The sequence below is a fragment of the Canis lupus genome, chromosome X, assembly GCF_048164855.1.
Source record: "Canis lupus baileyi chromosome X, mCanLup2.hap1, whole genome shotgun sequence".
Lineage (NCBI taxonomy): Eukaryota > Metazoa > Chordata > Mammalia > Carnivora > Canidae > Canis > Canis lupus.
Genome location: NC_132876.1, coordinates 68,978,642 through 68,996,128, shown reverse-complemented (window position 1 = coordinate 68,996,128; position 17,487 = coordinate 68,978,642). Strand labels below are relative to the sequence as shown.

General features: G+C 54.3%; 1 protein-coding gene across 7 annotated transcripts; it reads right to left on the bottom strand.

The window, feature by feature from the left end:
* Positions 1-1,735: 1,735 nt before the first annotated feature.
* On the bottom strand, positions 1,736-17,174 carry ZMYM3 (zinc finger MYM-type containing 3). Of its 7 annotated transcripts, none has more exons than XM_072815885.1 (25): positions 17,124-17,174; positions 15,030-15,715; positions 14,025-14,068; positions 13,635-13,707; positions 12,899-13,193; positions 12,452-12,629; positions 11,882-12,100; positions 11,437-11,587; positions 11,067-11,182; positions 10,801-10,887; positions 10,500-10,650; positions 10,031-10,203; positions 9,654-9,819; positions 8,674-8,771; positions 8,430-8,592; positions 8,028-8,143; positions 7,711-7,885; positions 7,380-7,526; positions 6,825-6,928; positions 6,335-6,503; positions 5,819-5,970; positions 5,209-5,323; positions 4,271-4,525; positions 3,325-3,442; positions 1,736-3,196 (listed from the first exon to the last, which is right to left on the bottom strand). In XM_072815885.1, exons 2-25 carry the CDS (start codon positions 15,694-15,696, stop codon positions 3,004-3,006), a joined length of 4,125 nt encoding a protein of 1,374 aa, XP_072671986.1. In that variant the 5' UTR covers positions 15,697-15,715; positions 17,124-17,174; the 3' UTR covers positions 1,736-3,003. The 7 variants fall into 7 exon arrangements, with proteins under 7 accessions (XP_072671986.1, XP_072671987.1, XP_072671985.1 ...); XM_072815886.1 differs by lacking the exon at positions 17,124-17,174 and adding an exon at positions 16,908-16,930; XM_072815884.1 differs by lacking the exon at positions 17,124-17,174 and adding an exon at positions 16,472-16,613.
* Between the last annotated feature and the right edge of the window lie 313 nt (positions 17,175-17,487).

The window sequence follows — 17,487 nt, the reverse complement described above, 5'->3', positions numbered from 1 at the left end:
CAAAAAATAAACACCTTATCTCTTTTCTAAGCCTCAGACCCACATTTCCAACTGCCTAGTGTGTACGGTAGCATCTAGCGTCCATACTGCTCTTTCTCTTTTTTTAGGGGGTGAAGAGCAGAGGGAGAGGGAGAGAATCTTAAGCAGGCTCCACACCCATTGCAGGGCTCAATCCCATGACCTGAGCCCTAATCAAGAGTCAGATGCTTAACCGACTGAGCCACCCAGATGCCCTGATACTGCTCTTTCATGTCCGTTTTTCCATCTGGACTTTACAACAGTTCTGTGAGAAAGAGCAGAATATGAATGCACTTTTAAGGTGAGGCTCAAAAAGGTAGGCCTGTCCAGGTTTTAGTGGCAGAGCCACGAGTAGAAAGTCAAATTTGGGTGTTCCTTTCACCATATTGCACAGCCAGAACCGAGGTATTTCAGGAGAGTCTCATAATCCAACATAACCAAAACCTCAACTTACCAACCCCATTCTTCTCCTACTCCCCAGCAAAACAAAAACAAAATAGCACCACCCTGCCCTTATTTCTAAACTTGGTTAAAGGCATCTCACTCCCCTAATTGTCAAGGCTAGAAATATGGGATTCACGCTCACTTTTTTCCTCTCCTTCAGATCCTGCAGACTTCAAAATATCTGAATCCAGGCACCTGGGTGGCTCAGTTGGTTAGGCATCTGCCTTTGGCTCAGATCATGATCCCAGGATCCTGGGATCGAGTTCTGTGTCAGGTTCCCTGCTCAGCGAGGAATCTGCTTCTCTTTCTCCCTCTGCCTGCCACTCCCTCTACTTGTGTTCTGTTTCTCAAATAAATAAAACCTTTAAAAAATATATCTGAATCCATCCTCTTTCTTCTTTATCCCCACAGCCCTTATCAAGGCCCACAGAACCTATCAGCCCCAGTTCCTACCTGCCTCCACCCCCCATCCTTTATACTGCTGTGGGGATCTCCTCCCTAAAGCAACAGATTGGATCCAGTCATTCCCCTGGCTGGAAAACCTCAAACCTCAGCCTCACACTTCCCTTCCCTGTGGCTTTGACTGTGTGGGTCCCCCAACCCCTCCCACTTACTGAGGCCCAGGTCAAATGCCATCGCCCTCAGGGAGCTCAGTGCACACACCTCCTCATAAGCTGGAAATGAGTTCCTTATTCCTCTATTCTCCCATAGCACTAGATAGATTTATTTCAGGGTGCCTGTGTGGCTCAGTTGGTTAGGTTGCTGCCTTCAGCTCAGGTCATGATCCCAGGGTCCTGGGATTGAGCTCCTTGGCGGGCTCCCTGCTCAGTGAGTAATCTGCTTCCCCCTCTCCCTCTGCCCCTCCTCCCTGCTTGTATTCTCTCACTCTGTCTCTCTGAAATGAATGAAATCTAAAAAAAAAAAAGATTTATTTCATTCTGCTTGTCTTTCAACTGTGTATCCTGGGAGCCTGCTGGGATAGGACTCTGGTCTAATTAAACTTTGTCTTCTCTGAAGCTCGTCATCTTAGGTCTTTAATATAGTAGGTCCTTAACAGGTAGCTGTTGAATTTTTTCCCTTCAAGTACTTGGAAACTTAAAGAGGACCATCTTCCTAGTGGATTCATTCAGTGAGGCAGGTACAAATGATTCTTAAACTGGGGCAGGACACCTCACTTCTTCACCCCTCGAGAGCTTTGAGGCTGTCTGGCCTTGGTCCTCCATATCCCTCATGCCTCCAAACACTGCTCTCCCTCGCCCAGAGAAGGCAAAAGACAATTTTAATTCTTTATTTGAAACAAACAATTCCAGAGACAGAAGGTTAGTCATGACAACAGCTTCTCACTACAACACAAGGGTGGGCATGGCTCACTGAAGGGATAGGCCAGACGCCTCAGAACAATATATACAATTTAAACAGTGGCTAAACTGGTGACAGTTATAAAAACACAAAAAGGAGGCAGGGGAACAGCAAAGCCACAGGGAAAGAACTGGGTATCCCCTTTGCTGGACACTAACAGTTTTCTGGAGCTACAAAGGCAAGATGGAGAAGAGAGATGGAGGCAGTGGGGGCAGGACCCCTGCCCACGGCTCCTCACCCATCCTTTGACCACAGATCCCATCCTGCATGACCTGGGGCCCCCACAGGCTTGGCCTGGCTCTTAACGATGGGGGAGGAACAAGGGTGGGGCACCCAGCCCCAGTCCAGGTCAGAAGGTAGTTTTTGCCTTGGGAAACTCTGTCCATTGAACTAAAGGGAGGCAGTTACAGAAGGGGGGCTAAGCATGTTGACATCATGGCTCATGCCAACCTAAGATGGCAGAGAGAGACAAACACATAAACCAAGGGGACAGGAGTCAGCTCTCCGTACTTAGAGTCATTTTCTGCCTTTAAGGAAAAGAAAGCATTCAGAAGTTTTTTTTTTTTAACTTGCAGCACCAAGGCTTGGTGCTTGCAGGGGTGGAGAGGGGGTTCCAACCACCAGTTATCTTATGGGAGGGGAAGATGATCTAATAAGCTCTGTGTTTTAGGTAGATGGTCCCCTCATCACTTTCAGAGTTTCTTTCAGATCATTCATAAAAGACCCTTCAGCATGGTACCAGAGAAGAGTAGAGAAAGCAGTGGACACAGGCAGAAAAGGCAGCTGGGCTCTTCCCTTGGCCGCACCTAGGAACTGGGGAGCTTTACCTATGTGGGATTGGTCAGGAAACCCAAAGCCAACAGGATCACCAGAGCTAGTAACTCCCTATCCAGGGTCTGGCCCCAGGAGAAGGGGTTTGCTCTGAAGCATAAAGAAAATGGCCTCGCCGCGTTTTGCCCATCACTGGGAGCCCAGCCCCAGAGTACAGAGGACTGGGGCCCTGTGGTTGTCAAGTGGCATGGACGAAGGTAAAAGCCAGGGGTTCCTAGGGAGGGCAGGGAATGGATGAGGGCAGTCGAGGCCCCTCAGAATGAGTAGCATTGGTTCCTGGGCCAGTCGCCCTGTGGGACGCGTCCCAGGACAGATATTGGTGTGAGAGACGGACATGGATAGCACACGGGCTCAGTCCAGGTCTTCCTCCCCAGGACGACCCAGCTCCTCATAAATCTCACGCACAGCCAGAATGCGGTTGAGCATACTCTCCAACATGCTGCGGTCCATGGGGATGACAGAATACCAGAGAGGTGACTCAGCGATGCAGGACCGCTCAGGTTGCAGGTAGAAGACATCGTTGCGAGTCCGGAGGCTTTCAGGACTGCAATGGTAAGGACAGTGGGGGTGGGGGAGGGGTGGTAGGATAGAGATCAATACCAGGGCAAGGCGGACCCCTGGAGTCCCCATAGTCCCCATGCTGATGCCGTTCCTGCAAACCCTCCAACTCACCATTTCGAGAGATAGAATTCATAGAACTTGACAGGGCAGCGGAGGGGATTCATGCGGTTCTCACGCTGCTCTAAGATAGGGGCTTCATCTTCTCTCTTCCGTTTCCCAGGACCCGTGTCTATAGAGGAGGCAAATGACCCAGAGTCATCAAAAGTGTGGTGGCAAAAACCACCTCCAAGAGCATGGTTCAGGACACAGAAGGCCTGAGGACACCAAATACAGCCTCAAAGAGAAATAAAGGCAGAAGTAGTCGGTCAGTCTCCCCACACCAAGCAGATATTCTGTAGGGGTGAGGGGTTTGCTCTGCAGGCCTCCCTGGTTCTCGCCACCAAAGCCTCTCTTTATAATCTCTCCCAAATTGATTTCCTAAAGAAGTCACCTCAGAAGTTATGCACACATGCTCATAAGACAGGCCCTGCCAGCAAGGCCAGGCTGACCTTCCAGGATAGAGAAGTAGCAACAGTGCCAGCCCCAGCACATGAGTCCCAGTGGAACCCCGGTGGAGGCTCGGGTCCAAAGCAGGGACCTTGGAAACTGCTCTCAGATGGCATGGCACTCCAGGGCCAGAATGGAAATCAAGGTGCAGTCTCTACCATGCCCAAAGAACACTGGAGAGCCTCTTCTGCACACTGGCAGCTCTCCCCCACAGCCAAACACACCCAACAGCTTTCCTACCTAGCTTCCCTTGGCCACACCACCTGCCCCCAGAGAAAGTAAATGACCTTGAACTGAGGAAAGCCAGGAAACAGGCAGCTGAGCCACCTCCTATTTATGCAAGAGCCACTGCTGGGGCAGGTGGCAGGGCCAGCTGTTCATAATGGCTCTGTGAACATGGGGACCAGGGACGGAAGGGTAGGGAAGCAAAGGAGTGGGCCAAGCTGGTGGGGATGGTGTAGCATGGGCGCAGAGAGCAGGCAGGGATAAGGGGGTGGGCACAGCCTCATACCTCGCCCTTTTCTCTGGCGGACCGGGGCGTAGTAGCGGATGCTCACCACCTTGGTGGTACCCCGGGGGGTGGTACACTTGCGGGACTGGCGGACCACATTGGTGAAAGACAGCTGCATGTGTTCCTCCGCTGTCTGCAGCCCAAAAAACTTAGTGTTGAAGAACATGAGGGTGTTGAGGAGGACAAAGGGCGAGTAGACCCCCAGTTGCTTGCACTCCCAGAGGTGCTCTTCCTCCACCCGGGAGAACACAGTATCTGCAACAGTCAAGGGGAAAGGGCCAGTGAGAAGTGATAGTGACTGGACCACCACCCACACCCAGCCACTTCTGACCCTGGATAACCCGCTCACGAGCATTTCCCATGCCGTACCCTTTAGGTAAGTGGCCACTGCATGTAAGAGCCCCTCCCCCATACTCTGCTAGAGTAGAGACAGAACTGGATTTTTTTTCTTTATAAGTAGGCTGTACGTCCAGCATGGAGGTGGAGTCCAACGCCGGGCTTGAATTCACGACCCTGAGATCAAGACCTGAGCTGAGATCAAGAGTTGGACATCTAACTGAATGAACTACCTAGGCAACCCAAACTGGATTTTTTCATGGTTTCCACCTGCATTTGGGGCCTCTCGCATCACCCTCGTTATAGGCAGGTAGATGTAAATCTCGAGTGGTCCCACAATGCCTTCTTTTCTTTCCTCACTTACCAACCAAACCTAGGCCACCTTTTTCAGACCCAGAGATAGGCTCTTTAGACCTAAGTCACATCCAAGGATGGGGACTCTGGCTCCTTTAGCTCTAAACCCTGAGGCCTCTGGTATATAACTCCTCCCCTCTGACCCTTTGTAAAGAGTGGCAGACCAAGGAACTCAGGAACCCTTGGAATGGCATATTGAAAAACTGTGAAGGAAAGGGCATAGGGGTTGCTATGTCTCTGTCCCTTACTGTTGGGGAGGAGTGTGGGCTGCCAAGTGCTCAGAGACTTGTTGAGTTCTTGAACGAAAGTCAGGTAGTAAAGGTCCGTGAAAATATTCACCATTCGGTTATTTTCCAGCAAGTACTGAAGAAAGAAAACCAGACATACATACAAAAGCTAGACTCTAGGTTCTAGAGGAAAGACATGATGCTGAAGGCCCCAAGCATGGCGCCCTTGGTGATGAGGAGGCAGTGGGAGAAATAGCTGCTTGGTTATGGGACCCAGAATGTTCTTTCCTGAGGACACCCACCACTCTGAGGTATTGGGGCCTTGCTAGAAGAGGAGGGAGTTTGGAGGAGATGTGTCAGAGCTGGTTCTTCACCAGGCCAGCGCCCCCTCCGTCACACAATGCACAGCCCACCTCTCTCAGTGGGAACTAACCATCACCACCACCACCTGACTCAAGAAACCTGGCTCTACCCATCCTTCCCTTTGTAGGATGGGTCTGAGGATTACCGAGGGGACCTGCTCAGGGTAAGAGACAGTGTGAGGAACACGGAGTGGGACAGAATCATTTCTGGTGGGACCCTGCCTCCTCTGTGGAGAATGATGGCAAGTTAGGCGGTGTGGAAGGAGTACCTGTTGGATGCCAAGACACAGATAGTAGATACTATCAGGTTCATATCGTTCACCATTGGGTCGAGTGATCTCTCTCACAAACTGGGCCAGACCATAGTTGAGTTCAGCAGCTGAGCAGGCCAGAATATCCTCTTTGATACGCATAGGTTTGGCTGCAGTGATATGCAATAGAGGTGGATGGGATTAAGAAAATTGCACATGGAGAATTGCACTTAGCTCCATTGTTAATCCTTTCATCCCTTAGTCACATCCAGCTCCAGAACAAACCCACCGATCTCAAAGAAAAATAAAAAGAAAGAGAAAAAAAAAGCCCTCAGCCTTGAAACCTAGATGGCCTCTCCCCTTATTCTATAACTCCAGCTTTTCCCCATCTTCACAGGATATCCTTGGGTGGCCACAGCCTTATCCTCTAGACACTCTCATGTCCTCACAGCACTGGCCCTCCTCTTCCTCTCCCCACTCTCCTCCCCATAGGGTACCTTCCTCCACTTCCACCCTCTCTGCCCCGGTACTTACGGCCAAAACGCAGCTCATCCCCCTTGCTTGTTTCTCCATTGGCATACTTTGACTGCACCCAGCACTTCCAAGCATTGACACCATATGAGTAGTTGAGTCCGGTACAGCTAGGCTGGCTGCTCATGGAGTCCCGGGAACAGCTCTCTGAAAGCACCAGCCGCTTTTGACCCTGGACGGGGAGAGAGAAGAGAGGCGTGACTGAGGCAAGGCCCAGGCACCATGGAAGCTAGTTAGGATAGCGTGGACCACCAGGGAAGCTGGGGATTGGTGTAAGAGCACAGCCAGCCTCCAGAGCACAGAGCCCCAGAAACAGCCCTGGTGACCTCGTGAACTGGGGAAAGAGAAAGTTTGGCTATTTTTTGGTTCTCATGATGGTAGAGAACAGAGGCCAGGGCAGTCAAACTAAGGCTGCTGGCTTGGCTATGGGATCCTCTCCCAAGCTCTTTGAGCCTCCTCCCCTCTTTGGTGGATCCAGCACCCCAACCCTCACCTTCCTCATGGTGCGGGGAAGATCTTGTTCAGCAGACACATCCTCGGGCCCTACAAGGCCACAATCAAACAGGAAGTCTACACTAGGGTTAATGTCCAAAGGATCTGTGAAGAGAGGAAAGGAAGAAGAAATTCAATTTTTAAGACCTCAACCCAGAGGTGAGCCTCCCACTTGCTCACCTGGAGGTGAGCCTCCTACACAGCTTCACGGTCTGCAAGAAGAACCAGCAAAGTCATCCCAAGAACATGCTCAGGGGCACACAAATACCAAAACTCATGACGATGGGAGTGTTCATTACACTACTGAGCTGCACACTTAAACATAGGTAAGATGGTAAGTTTTAGGTTCTGTGCCTTACCATGACTGAAGAGAAGTGCAAGACCCAGCTGTAAAATGGCATACCTGTCAGTACCTGTTGCAGTATCTCTGGCACTAAGTGCCCAGGAGAGCCTTTCGGCCCCAGGTCACAAGGAGCACTGTTTAAGGTCATGCTCAGGTCGCCTGATGGCACAGAATGCTACTGTATTCACTGGACACACTTTGCATCCTACTCACTCTTGGGGAAGTCCGCCTCCAAATCTTGCCCAGGCTCATCCAAGACATTGGCCATCTTGACAGCCATGGCTAGGACATCATCTCGAGCTGGCCCAAACAGGTCACAGTCTTCCAGAAGCCCCTCTGCACTCTGGTTGCTCACAAGATCTGGGAGGCGGAGAAGGTGGCTTAATCACCGCAACTCCTACCCAGTGATGTCACAGGCCTTCAGGGGCTGCTCCCAACTACTCCCTAGTCCCGGGAAGGCACCATGATCACCACGCTCCACCCCCTGAGGCTGAGAAAGACTGGTAGCACCTTGTGTCCCTCATTACCACCATCCATGGCATACCACAAAGGTCAGATGAGGCCTTGTCTAACTCCTCAGCCTCTGCAATCATTTCTGCCATAGCCAGGATGTCGGCCTCCAAGGGGTTGGAAGGGATCTTCACCTTCAGCTCCTCGATGGTCTCCACAATCTTGTCTGTGCTCTCCAAGGTAGTGGGTAGGAACATGGGCACAGGTACCTGGAGGCACACATTCCAACTAGCCACCAATAACCGGCAGCGGCAGGTGGTGGGTGGGGGCAGCTGGCAGAGTGTGGAGGAGGGTAGGTCTTGGTCCTGAAGTGAGTAGAAAAAACCGCGGCCGAAGGGCAGGGAGAATTACCGGGATGGGCATTGAGAAAGGCACCGGGACTTTCTGGCAGTACAGATGCATAGGCACTGGCACGAAGATGGGCACTGGGATGGGCAGCACAATCACCTGGGGCTTCCACTCTTCTGCTGACAAGAGAGGGGGTCTGCTCAGAGCCTCTGCCAGATCTATCACAGCTGGCCTGGGACCTGATGCTTGCTCGTTGCCCCAAAAAGCTCTAATACCCACTCAGCATGACAAACCTGCCCTCGCACCAAAGGTTGAGAGATAACTCTATGGATCTAGGACAACTATATGCACCATACCTCAGCCACCTTAAAAAAAAAAAAAACCTTTATCTGGTTCCTGAGCACAGGACTAGAGACCTAGGACTACAGAATGCACAGCCCACGATGTCTAGGTACCCCAGCTCACCTGTTTGACTCCCTTTGGACTTCATCTCCACCTTGCAGGAAACCCCCCGATTCTGCATCAGTGGCTTACACATGGCAGCTTTGTTTTTGCGGGGTGTTGCTGGGGGCGGTGGGGGTGGAGGAGGGGTGGAAGCAGTAGGAGACGTTCGGGTCTTTGCAGGGATCTGCAGAGACAGGAATGTCAGTGCTGCCAACTCACCAAACTTTCTTCTGAGGCCATCCAACCCCTCGGCTTTGGCCCTGACCTTGCCCAGATTCCCATTTTCCTCTGGGGTCTTCACTGTATTGCTGTTCTCCACTTTGGTTTGAGACGGTGTCTGGGGCTTTGACTCAGAAGAATGACCTATAGATCAAAACAGATAGGGGCGCCTGGATGGCTCAGTCAATTGATCGTCTGCCTTTGGCTCAGGTCAAGGCTCAGGTCATGATCCCGGGCCCTGGGATCGAGCCCCTCAGTAGGCTCCCTGCTCAGTGGGGAGTCTGCTTCTCCCTCTCCCTCTGCCCCTCCCCCTGCTGGTACTTTTCTCTTTCTCTCTCTCTCTCTCTCAAATAAATAAATAAAATCTTTAAAAAACAACAACAACAGATGAATGCTTTCATCTGGGGACCTTGCTCTCAGTTCTCCTCCCCTGTTCCAGGAGAGCTCCATTAAGAGCTGCACTAAATGCAAATGGATACCTAGAAAGTCTCCTCCTTGCCAGCCCAGATCTAGTCTTCTCTGGGCCCCAGCAATGGGGGCCAAGAAGATTCTTTGCTCCTGGCTGCCAAGAAGACCAAAAAATAGTTTCCCCAAGAACTCACAATTTAAGACCTTCCACGCAGATGACCCTCAGAAGCTTAATCCCCCCGAAACAGTGGAGGGGCTGAGGTAACCTTCTAGAAACAATGGTCTTCAGTCTCTCTAAAGGTAGAGCTTATGCTGATGCTCCCTTCTCTCGGAAAACTAACTACGGTGCCCACATCCCCCATTCCACCTGGGTGGGTTCATTCCCTAAAACACATCCTTGATAGAGACATAGTAGACTCAAACTCTAAGAACCTTCAAACAAGGCTCCCCCTAGTAGCTGCACCATCCAGAAGCTACAAGAGACCACAGTACCAGGAGCTCTGGCCAAGGATGAGATGTAATCATGAGTGGAAGAAAAGAGGGGCCAGGCCCAGGGTCAGAAGGGTCCAGGCCGGTTCTAACAGAGTGTGCCGCCCCCACCCGCTGCCTAGGACTCACTGTTCAGAAGGCTCTCAGGCCCACTCTGGGTATCCAGATTGGGTTGGTTCTGCTGGCTGTAAAAGCGCAGCAGACACTGTTGGTTGCAGAAATGACGGATCTGTCCGCGCCAGTGGATGGTCTCCAGCAGCTTCCCCTGGCGCTTACAGGCATGGCACCGGGCAGCCTGGGGGTGTCGATGGGACACGGTCAGATCTGCCTGCTTAAAATGTTCTGGGCCCTTGGCCCCAAGGAGAAGCCATGCTGCTCCCCTTGGGAGATGGGCCAGCTGGAGCCCCCTCCCTGAAGATGGGCCCACTCACCTCCCCCATGTCAGTGCTACAGCCCCTGCTTCCTGCTGCCCCTGTCCCCCCTCTCTGACGCACCACACCCCTCACCTTGCAGTACCACAGCAGGTACTTGCTCTTGCAGTCCTCGCTGCAGAAGTCCCAGGTGCTGCCATCCAGTTGCTCGGTAACCCCCCGTTGGCAGGTCTGGGAGCAGTAAGTACAAGTGATACAGCATAGCCCCAGCTTCTTAGTGAAGTCCTGTTTGTACAGCAGCACACAGCCTGGAAAGAGGGCAAGAGGGAGGAGTCCTGAGACACAGAGATCACCTAGGGCCCCCTGAGACCCCACCTTCTCAAGGTGGTCCACGTAAAAGTTCCCACAGCCTCTTGAGCCCAAAGCCTCTGGATGGACACGGAGGGGAGGGGAGCAGGAGATGGGAGGGGAAGAGGAGTGCATTCTGAGCAGAATGTGCCCAGAATGTGCCCCACAGGCCACACTTCCAGCCCTCCCTTCCCTGCCCAGTCCGTGGGAGAGGGGTGAGGTTACAGGGCTCTCTGCCCCTTCCCCACCTCCTTACCTTCACTGCAGAAGCTCTTCTCCACTCCACTGAATCGGAGTTTCTCATGCAGGAGTTTCTCCTGCCGGCAGTGCTCACACTGGGACACCACACCCCGAAGCCGCTTGAAGTCCTCACAGCAATCCCGGCAGCAGAACTGGAACACCTGGTCCTGAGATGAGGGCACAGGGGCAGGGAGGATAGAGCTGTGACATCTGGGTCTGGTGATAGCCAAGTGGAAAGAGCCCTTCAGACAGATGTCTGGTGGTGTGGCCAGGCCAGAAGTCATTGTTGCGGGGCGGGGGATGGGCGGGGGTCTTACCTGCCAGTCCAAGACCTCAGGCTTGCCACTGAAGAGGCTGTGGCAGTAGTGACAGCTCAGATGAATGCCCCCCTCGGGGCTTGTGCGCTGGAGGGAAGGAAGACAAGTAAGGGAGGTGTGTGGTGGTGGTGGTGGTGGCGGGGAAGGGTGAGGGGAGGGGGTCGGGCTTGTTCTTTGCTCTGCCCAGGGCTACCTACCCCAATTCTCTCATCCCCATTCTCTGTCACCACACCCTTCTTTAATCCCTGGTCCAGGGTTTGGAGTACCTGGAACTTGGTCCAGCAGCTGGGGCTGCAGAATTGGTAGACTGTGCGATCAACCTTGTTGTAGTAACAGGGGTCAGAGAGGCTGCGGCGGCAGAAGCTGCAGGGTCGGGGAGGGCCTGGGGCACAGAGAGAAAGGGGGAGAGAGAGAGACAGAGAGAGAGACAGAGAGAGAGAGACAGAAAGAGAGAGACAGAGAGAGAAAGAGAGAGCACACAGAAGGTGTAAGGCAGGGCAGAGGTGGAACAGGAAACCCATGGGAAGATGTGGCCCGGGGCTGAGGTCGGGCAGCAGGGATTACTTTAGAAGAAGGGAGTATGGGAGGTAGAAGGAAGGCCAGCAGGGGTCTCAGAGAAGAGGGCTTTGCACCTACCAGTGAGCCCTGCCTGCTTCACTTTGTAAGAGGTGGTACAGCACAGGGAACAGAACAAGCTGGTCTTGCCATTACGATCCACATGTGATAGCATCTCAAAGTTCTTACAGAGGGTCTTGCACCAGACACATGGGTACACACGTGTGTTTTTCTGTGAGGATGGGGAAGGAGAGGCTGAGGCTGGATTTGTCCCTTCACTTTTATTTGTGAAATTTGGTAAAACATGAAAGATTTCAGGCATACAAAAAAAAGTATAGGTGATGATATAACAAAGACCTGTGTGTCCACCAGCCAGCTTCAAAAATAAAACATAACAGATACAATCGAAGCCCCCTTTATTTGTTTTATTCCTCCCAGCCCTCGACCCTATCAGGCACCTTTATTCGTCACCCGGGAACCGCACCCCCTTCCACAGCCCTCTAACAAACTACTCCCTCGGCCCCACCTTCTTGTACGCCCCCAAGCAGGTTGTGTTGCAGAACCGCTTTTGTTGGCCCTCGTGGAAGAGGAGCTCAGGGCCAGGGCTCCCGGTCTTGGTATAGATGTAAGCCCCGCACTGGTCACAACAGTTGGTTTTCAGTCCCTTGTTGGCGCGGAATTTGGAGAAGCAAGAGTCGCTGCAGAGCCGGTGTACCACGCTGCCATTGCTGACCTCGTGCAGGACCTGCCATACACATACATGCACACCTTGAGCTAGGGCCTGGGCACCACCACCCACCCCGAAGCAAGGATGGCCCACCCCGCCTCACCCTACACCTTCACAGCAGACAGTGGGCCCAGGGACCCCCCAACCTGCACATCAGGCTGCCGACTTGATGGTGAGGTCCCAGGAGGCAAGGAAGGCCGGCTGCATACATCCTGGAGAAGCTCTATCCTCGAATATGCTCCCTCACGATGGCTGCCTCTCCTCCCCACTCCCCTCTTCCACAGGGCCTGGCCCCTGCAGCCCCAGGAGTGCAGGGGCAGGTCAGGGCTAGCCAGGCTCTGCAAATCAGCCCCCATCGAGCTTCCTCACCTCTCCAGTCTTCTGGCATATGCTGCAGCGAGTGGCATCAGCTGGATCCCCAGACTGGGGGATTGGGCGCTGCTGCTGGGCCTCGTACAGGGAGAGACAGACAGATGTACAGAACTCATGGAAGGAGCCTCCTGAACCAGTCTGTGCCACAACGGAGTCCTTGGTGTTCCAGATCTCCCTGGAGGTGGGAACAGGTTTCAGTATTCATTCACTAGGCACCACCCTCTCCTTTCATCAACTCCCATCCCTCCTGGGGGCTGGGGATCGGGTGTTGGGAGACCAATGACCACAATGGGGCCCCAAATATTCTCTACTCTGGTGGGGGGGCTCCCTCCACTGCCTCTCTCTCAGTTCTGCTCTGCTAGGCTCTTGCCAACATGGTCTCTGCCTCACCCAATATTCTTAGCCTGCTCCCTCGCCCTCCCCACACCTGGGGCCTTCACATACTTCTTGCAGAAGGTACAGGTCTTTTTGCCCGAAGGCTTCTTAGAGAAAGTGGTGAGACAGGATGAAGAGCAGAAAAGCTGAGGCAGCCCCTTGCGCTGGTAGGCAGTCTGGCCCTTCTGCAGTGGCGTCCGGCAATGCGCACAGGTCATCTTGGCGCCTACCGCAGAGCGCCCGGCCCTCTGTGCCACGCTTGAGCGTAGGGACATGCGAGGGGAACGCCGGGGCCGGAATGGCACAAAGTCCTCATCGTTGGGGTCATCTACCATGGCATCAGAATCCTCATCTGACACTGGAACTGAGGAGGTGGGGAGAGGGGGCAGGGAGCAAAGGCTGCTGGACCAGGTCTCTGGCCGTCCCCCAGCCAACAGGTAGCTCAGCTGATACCGGGTCCCCAAGTGATTCCCCATCCCCCAGGTCCTGCCTTTCCACCCCCACGCCCATTACACTGGTATCTCAAGCCACTGGTGTCACTCTCCCTCAGTTAACTCCAGGATCTCCTGAGAAGGGCATGGGAGGGCTCTGAGTGAGAAGACTCTGAGACAGGGATGGCTCAGCTGAAACAGGAAACTCCATTCTCGCTGCTGTTGTTTTCAATTTACCCTACTGCCCCTGGTTCTCGTGCCAACCCACGGCAGAGACAGGCACTTCACACTCTGCAGGGCGCAGCACCACAGGAACCAGGGGATCTGTGGCCCGCCACATCCCACATAGTCACACTTCCTCAAGTCCTACTCACTGCTCTCAGTGGAATCCACAACCTCAGGTTTTGGAGGCTCTACTCTTCTAACGCGCTCGCTTCTCTTCTGTACCTTAGAAACACGGGAGGGAGGAAAGCTGACACCAGGGGCAGGCTAAATGGCCTGCTGCACTAGTGCAGGGTGGGGGGGGTACAGAGATGGGAGGAGGAAAGGAGAATAGGGACCCTTGGCCCAGCCCTTAGGAGGAGGGAAGAAAAGGAGGCTGGACTTTCTCCTTAAGAAGCAGGAGACATAAGAGCTCCCTCCCTCCTCCTAACTCTCCTCACACACACCCTCCATAGAACAACATCTGGGAGGGAAAATGAAGGGTCTGTCCTTCCCAGAGCTATAGGGGGAACCAGACTCCTTCCAATCCCCTCCCCCCTCACCCTTTCAGGCGGCTTCTCACTCGCCTTCCCAGTCAGGCCGTCTCCTGCAAAGGAAGCAGAAAACAGCCTAAATCTTGAGCTTGCCTTCACTACTCCCTCCCTGGCCCAACCTCTGCCTCCATTCCTGGGGAAAGACTTGCTCAGAACTGAAAGGGAAAACTCAAGTGCCTGTGGCTTCTTGGGGCCCCTCTCAGGGTTACCTCGAGCTCTGCACTAAGGGGAGGGGGGTGGCTATTCTCCAAGAAAAAAAAATAATCCTAGCCTCCCCACCAGCCTGTCCCAATCATTGGGAGTTAAGTAAAATCAGGTAATGCACATCTTTCATCAGAAAATTTGTAGTTCACTAACAAAAACAAATGCAACCACCCAAATGTAGGGAGGGGGAAGACAGATTAAGGTATGGATAGGTTCCCCTGGACTCAGGTGGTTATATAAGCCCTAAGACCCTGGTCACAACCTGGGAGAGGAAGAACAGGGGGAAAATGAGAGCCTCTCAAGTTCAGACTGTCCCTCTGAATTGTATCAGAGACACAATTCTAGGCTCTGCATTTCTCCCATTCCCCTGAAATCACTATACTGTTGGTGGCTCCAGAACCCAGTTTCATTCATCAAACCCAGAAACCCTGCTATCCTCTAGAACAAAATAGCTGCAAAGATCTTAGCACCAAGAAGCAGGGTGTCCTCTCCAAATTCTGAAGGACCCTGGCACCAACAGCTCACTGGGGTAAGAAAAAGGGAATGTCTCCCAACAAATCCACTCTTCCCAATGCACCCCCTGAAACCTCACCCCTATTCCTCTCCTACAGCCACTGAGCTGCCTCCCTACCCCTACTTTCCTTAATCTTTGCCACACACCCCCTTCCAAACTCCCAACTCCTCTATACTCTCTATATCTCCCTACTCTCATCCCTCCACCCTCCTCCTCCTCCTCCAAACATACAACCATGGCCTCCTTATCCATACCCTCTCACCATCCTGTATTCTCCAGCTGATTAGGCAACCTACCTGGCAAGGAAGGGTGTGCAGGAGGGCTAGGGCCCCCAGGTTTGGTCTGAGAACTGTTGATTCCATCCCCCAGAGTCTCTCCCATTGAAGGGCTGGGGGGACCATTTGGGCTCTGTGGCTGCCCTTGGGGAAGCTCCTCCTCCTGCCCAGGGGAACCCCTTCTCCCTGTAGCTATGTTGGTGGTCTCCTCATCTTCAATATGGGGGGACTGCAGTGTTATTGGCAAATCTGGAGCCAAAGGCTCTAGTAGCCCCTCAGGTGAAGAGGGATTTGCCCCAGCCCCTGGCTCAGGTGGTACCACCTCGGGGGTCTGGCCCCCTGGTCCAGGCTCTAGGGTCTGGTCTCCTGCATCCCATGCAAGGGTCCCCTCAGGACCGTGGTCCACCTCTGGGGGGGAGGGGGCTTTATAAAGCAGCCCCCCCAGCCCCAGCAGCTCAGTGGCTCCATCCAGGACTCCAGGGTCTTTTTCCAGGCCAGCAGGGGTGTCAAGCAGGTCCAGGGCTCCTGAGGATGGAGAAGGGCCAGGGGGTGCCCATCCTCGAGTTGGGGCAGTCTGGGATTCCAGTAGGTCCTCTCCAAATTCCATGTCTACTGGGAGGTCTCCAGCCAAGGGCTTCTCTGGTAGGGTCAATGGGTCAAACGGACTGGGGAAATCACTGGGGTCCATGAGGATGACTCGATATGGGCTGTAGATTAGGAGTAGAAGAGGGGGCAGAAGAGGTGGTCTTCGCCAGAATTCCTTCTTATACAGGTTCTGGGACACACCCCATCATCCACTTGATTTCTCATGAACAGCCCCAACCACAACCGACAAGCATTTCCATCGGCTTTGGTCCGAATGACCACTCCCCCCACCCCATACAGCGCCCCCTGTGGGGAGAGGCGTTCCCCGCCCTGGCCGGGTGCCCACACTCGCCAGGCAGTCCGTCGTTCCACCCTCCCGCCTGTCCCCACCACCCCACTGCAACTCCCAGTTCCCCTCCCCCCTTACCTTTCACTCCCCCCCAACTCGGGCTGAACGCCCCCTTAGAGTCTCCTAGGGCCTTTGCCACCAAGAGCTTTTCCCACCCCCGCGGTCTCAGTTCCTATCCCCTCCCCTCTCCCCTGGAGCCCCCCCAGCTCCCCTGTCTTTACCCACCCTGTCTGGCCCCACCCCCCCTCCCCGCGTTGCAAGGTCTTCCCTCAGCCCTTCCTTCGCCCCCACAAACTACCCTTCCTAACCCCTCCCCCCCAGTTACCTTTCAGGGTCGCCCACTTCCTCAGCCCCGTCCCCCCTTCCTATTGCTCCCCTAGTCCTCCTTCTCCTGTTGCCCACCCCCCATCTCAGGCATTTACAGGAAGACATTTTGGAGCTACGATCTCTTCTTAGACACCCCCCCCCCCCAGCTACTGCGAGATCCCGCCAGCAGGTTCGGTTCGGCTTGATCAGGCCCGACCCCTACCTGCGGCAGGGTTAGTGTAACGGCTACAAGCCTAGAACTGCAGACAGCGACGGCCCCGCGCTCCTTCTCCACCTCCCTCCCTAGCAGCCGGGACAGGGGTCGCGGCCCCTTTAAATGGCAGCGCCGCTCACAGCGCCCAGCGCTCTGCACCAGGCGGGCGGGCGGCGCCAGCAACCAACCCCATTGGCTGGCTCATGGAGGGGGCTCGCGAGACAGCGCCGGCCCCCGGCGCGAGACTCCCAGCCCAGTGGCCGCCTGGAAATTGCGGAGTGGAGCGTAGTCGTTGGAGATGGAGCTTGAGCCCCCGCCCGGGGCCCCGTTACTTGAGGAGGAAAAGATAGCCTCCGGAGCTTTGAAGCCCGCCCTCGGGAAAGGCAGCACCTCCTCTCCACAGAATGGCCAAGTACACTAACCCACAAAAAATAGATCTACGCACCTGCTTCTCTCACCTGGTTCAAGAGTCTTCTCCCCCTTGCCACCACCAACCGCCCCCCCCGTCACACCCGTGCCCGCCCTGCCTCCTAGAGCCCACTCTACCCGTGATCCCCTCCTCTCATTCAAATGGTTCCCGGCCCCCTCCCCCTCCCCGTGTCTCTTCGCTTCCCACTCGTGTTCAACCCCCCAGCGTCCGCACCCCCTCAACAGTGCCTACCTACGCCATGCAGCAGGCGCCTGCCAAGATTACCCTCCCCCCAACCCCACCTCTCCCGGGCCCGCCCCCTGGGCGACTGTTGGGGTAATGAGTGACAGCGGAGTTGGAAGGGGAGGCAGGGACCCAACCCTCACGTGCCCCTCCTTCCCTTGTCTGCAGCCTTAAGCTCCCCTAACCATTCTGAATGTCATAGTTGTGGGGTGTCTAAAGCTTGGTCTCCAGCCACCCAGGGCGGGTTAAATGGCTCTGGCTCAGTGACAATGCCTATGCAGTAACCGTTACAGCCTGATGACCCCAAAACCAGGCCCAGCAAAGATACTCCCCCACTCCCTCAACGGTCTTGGGGTAAGTTCTGGGATGTTCT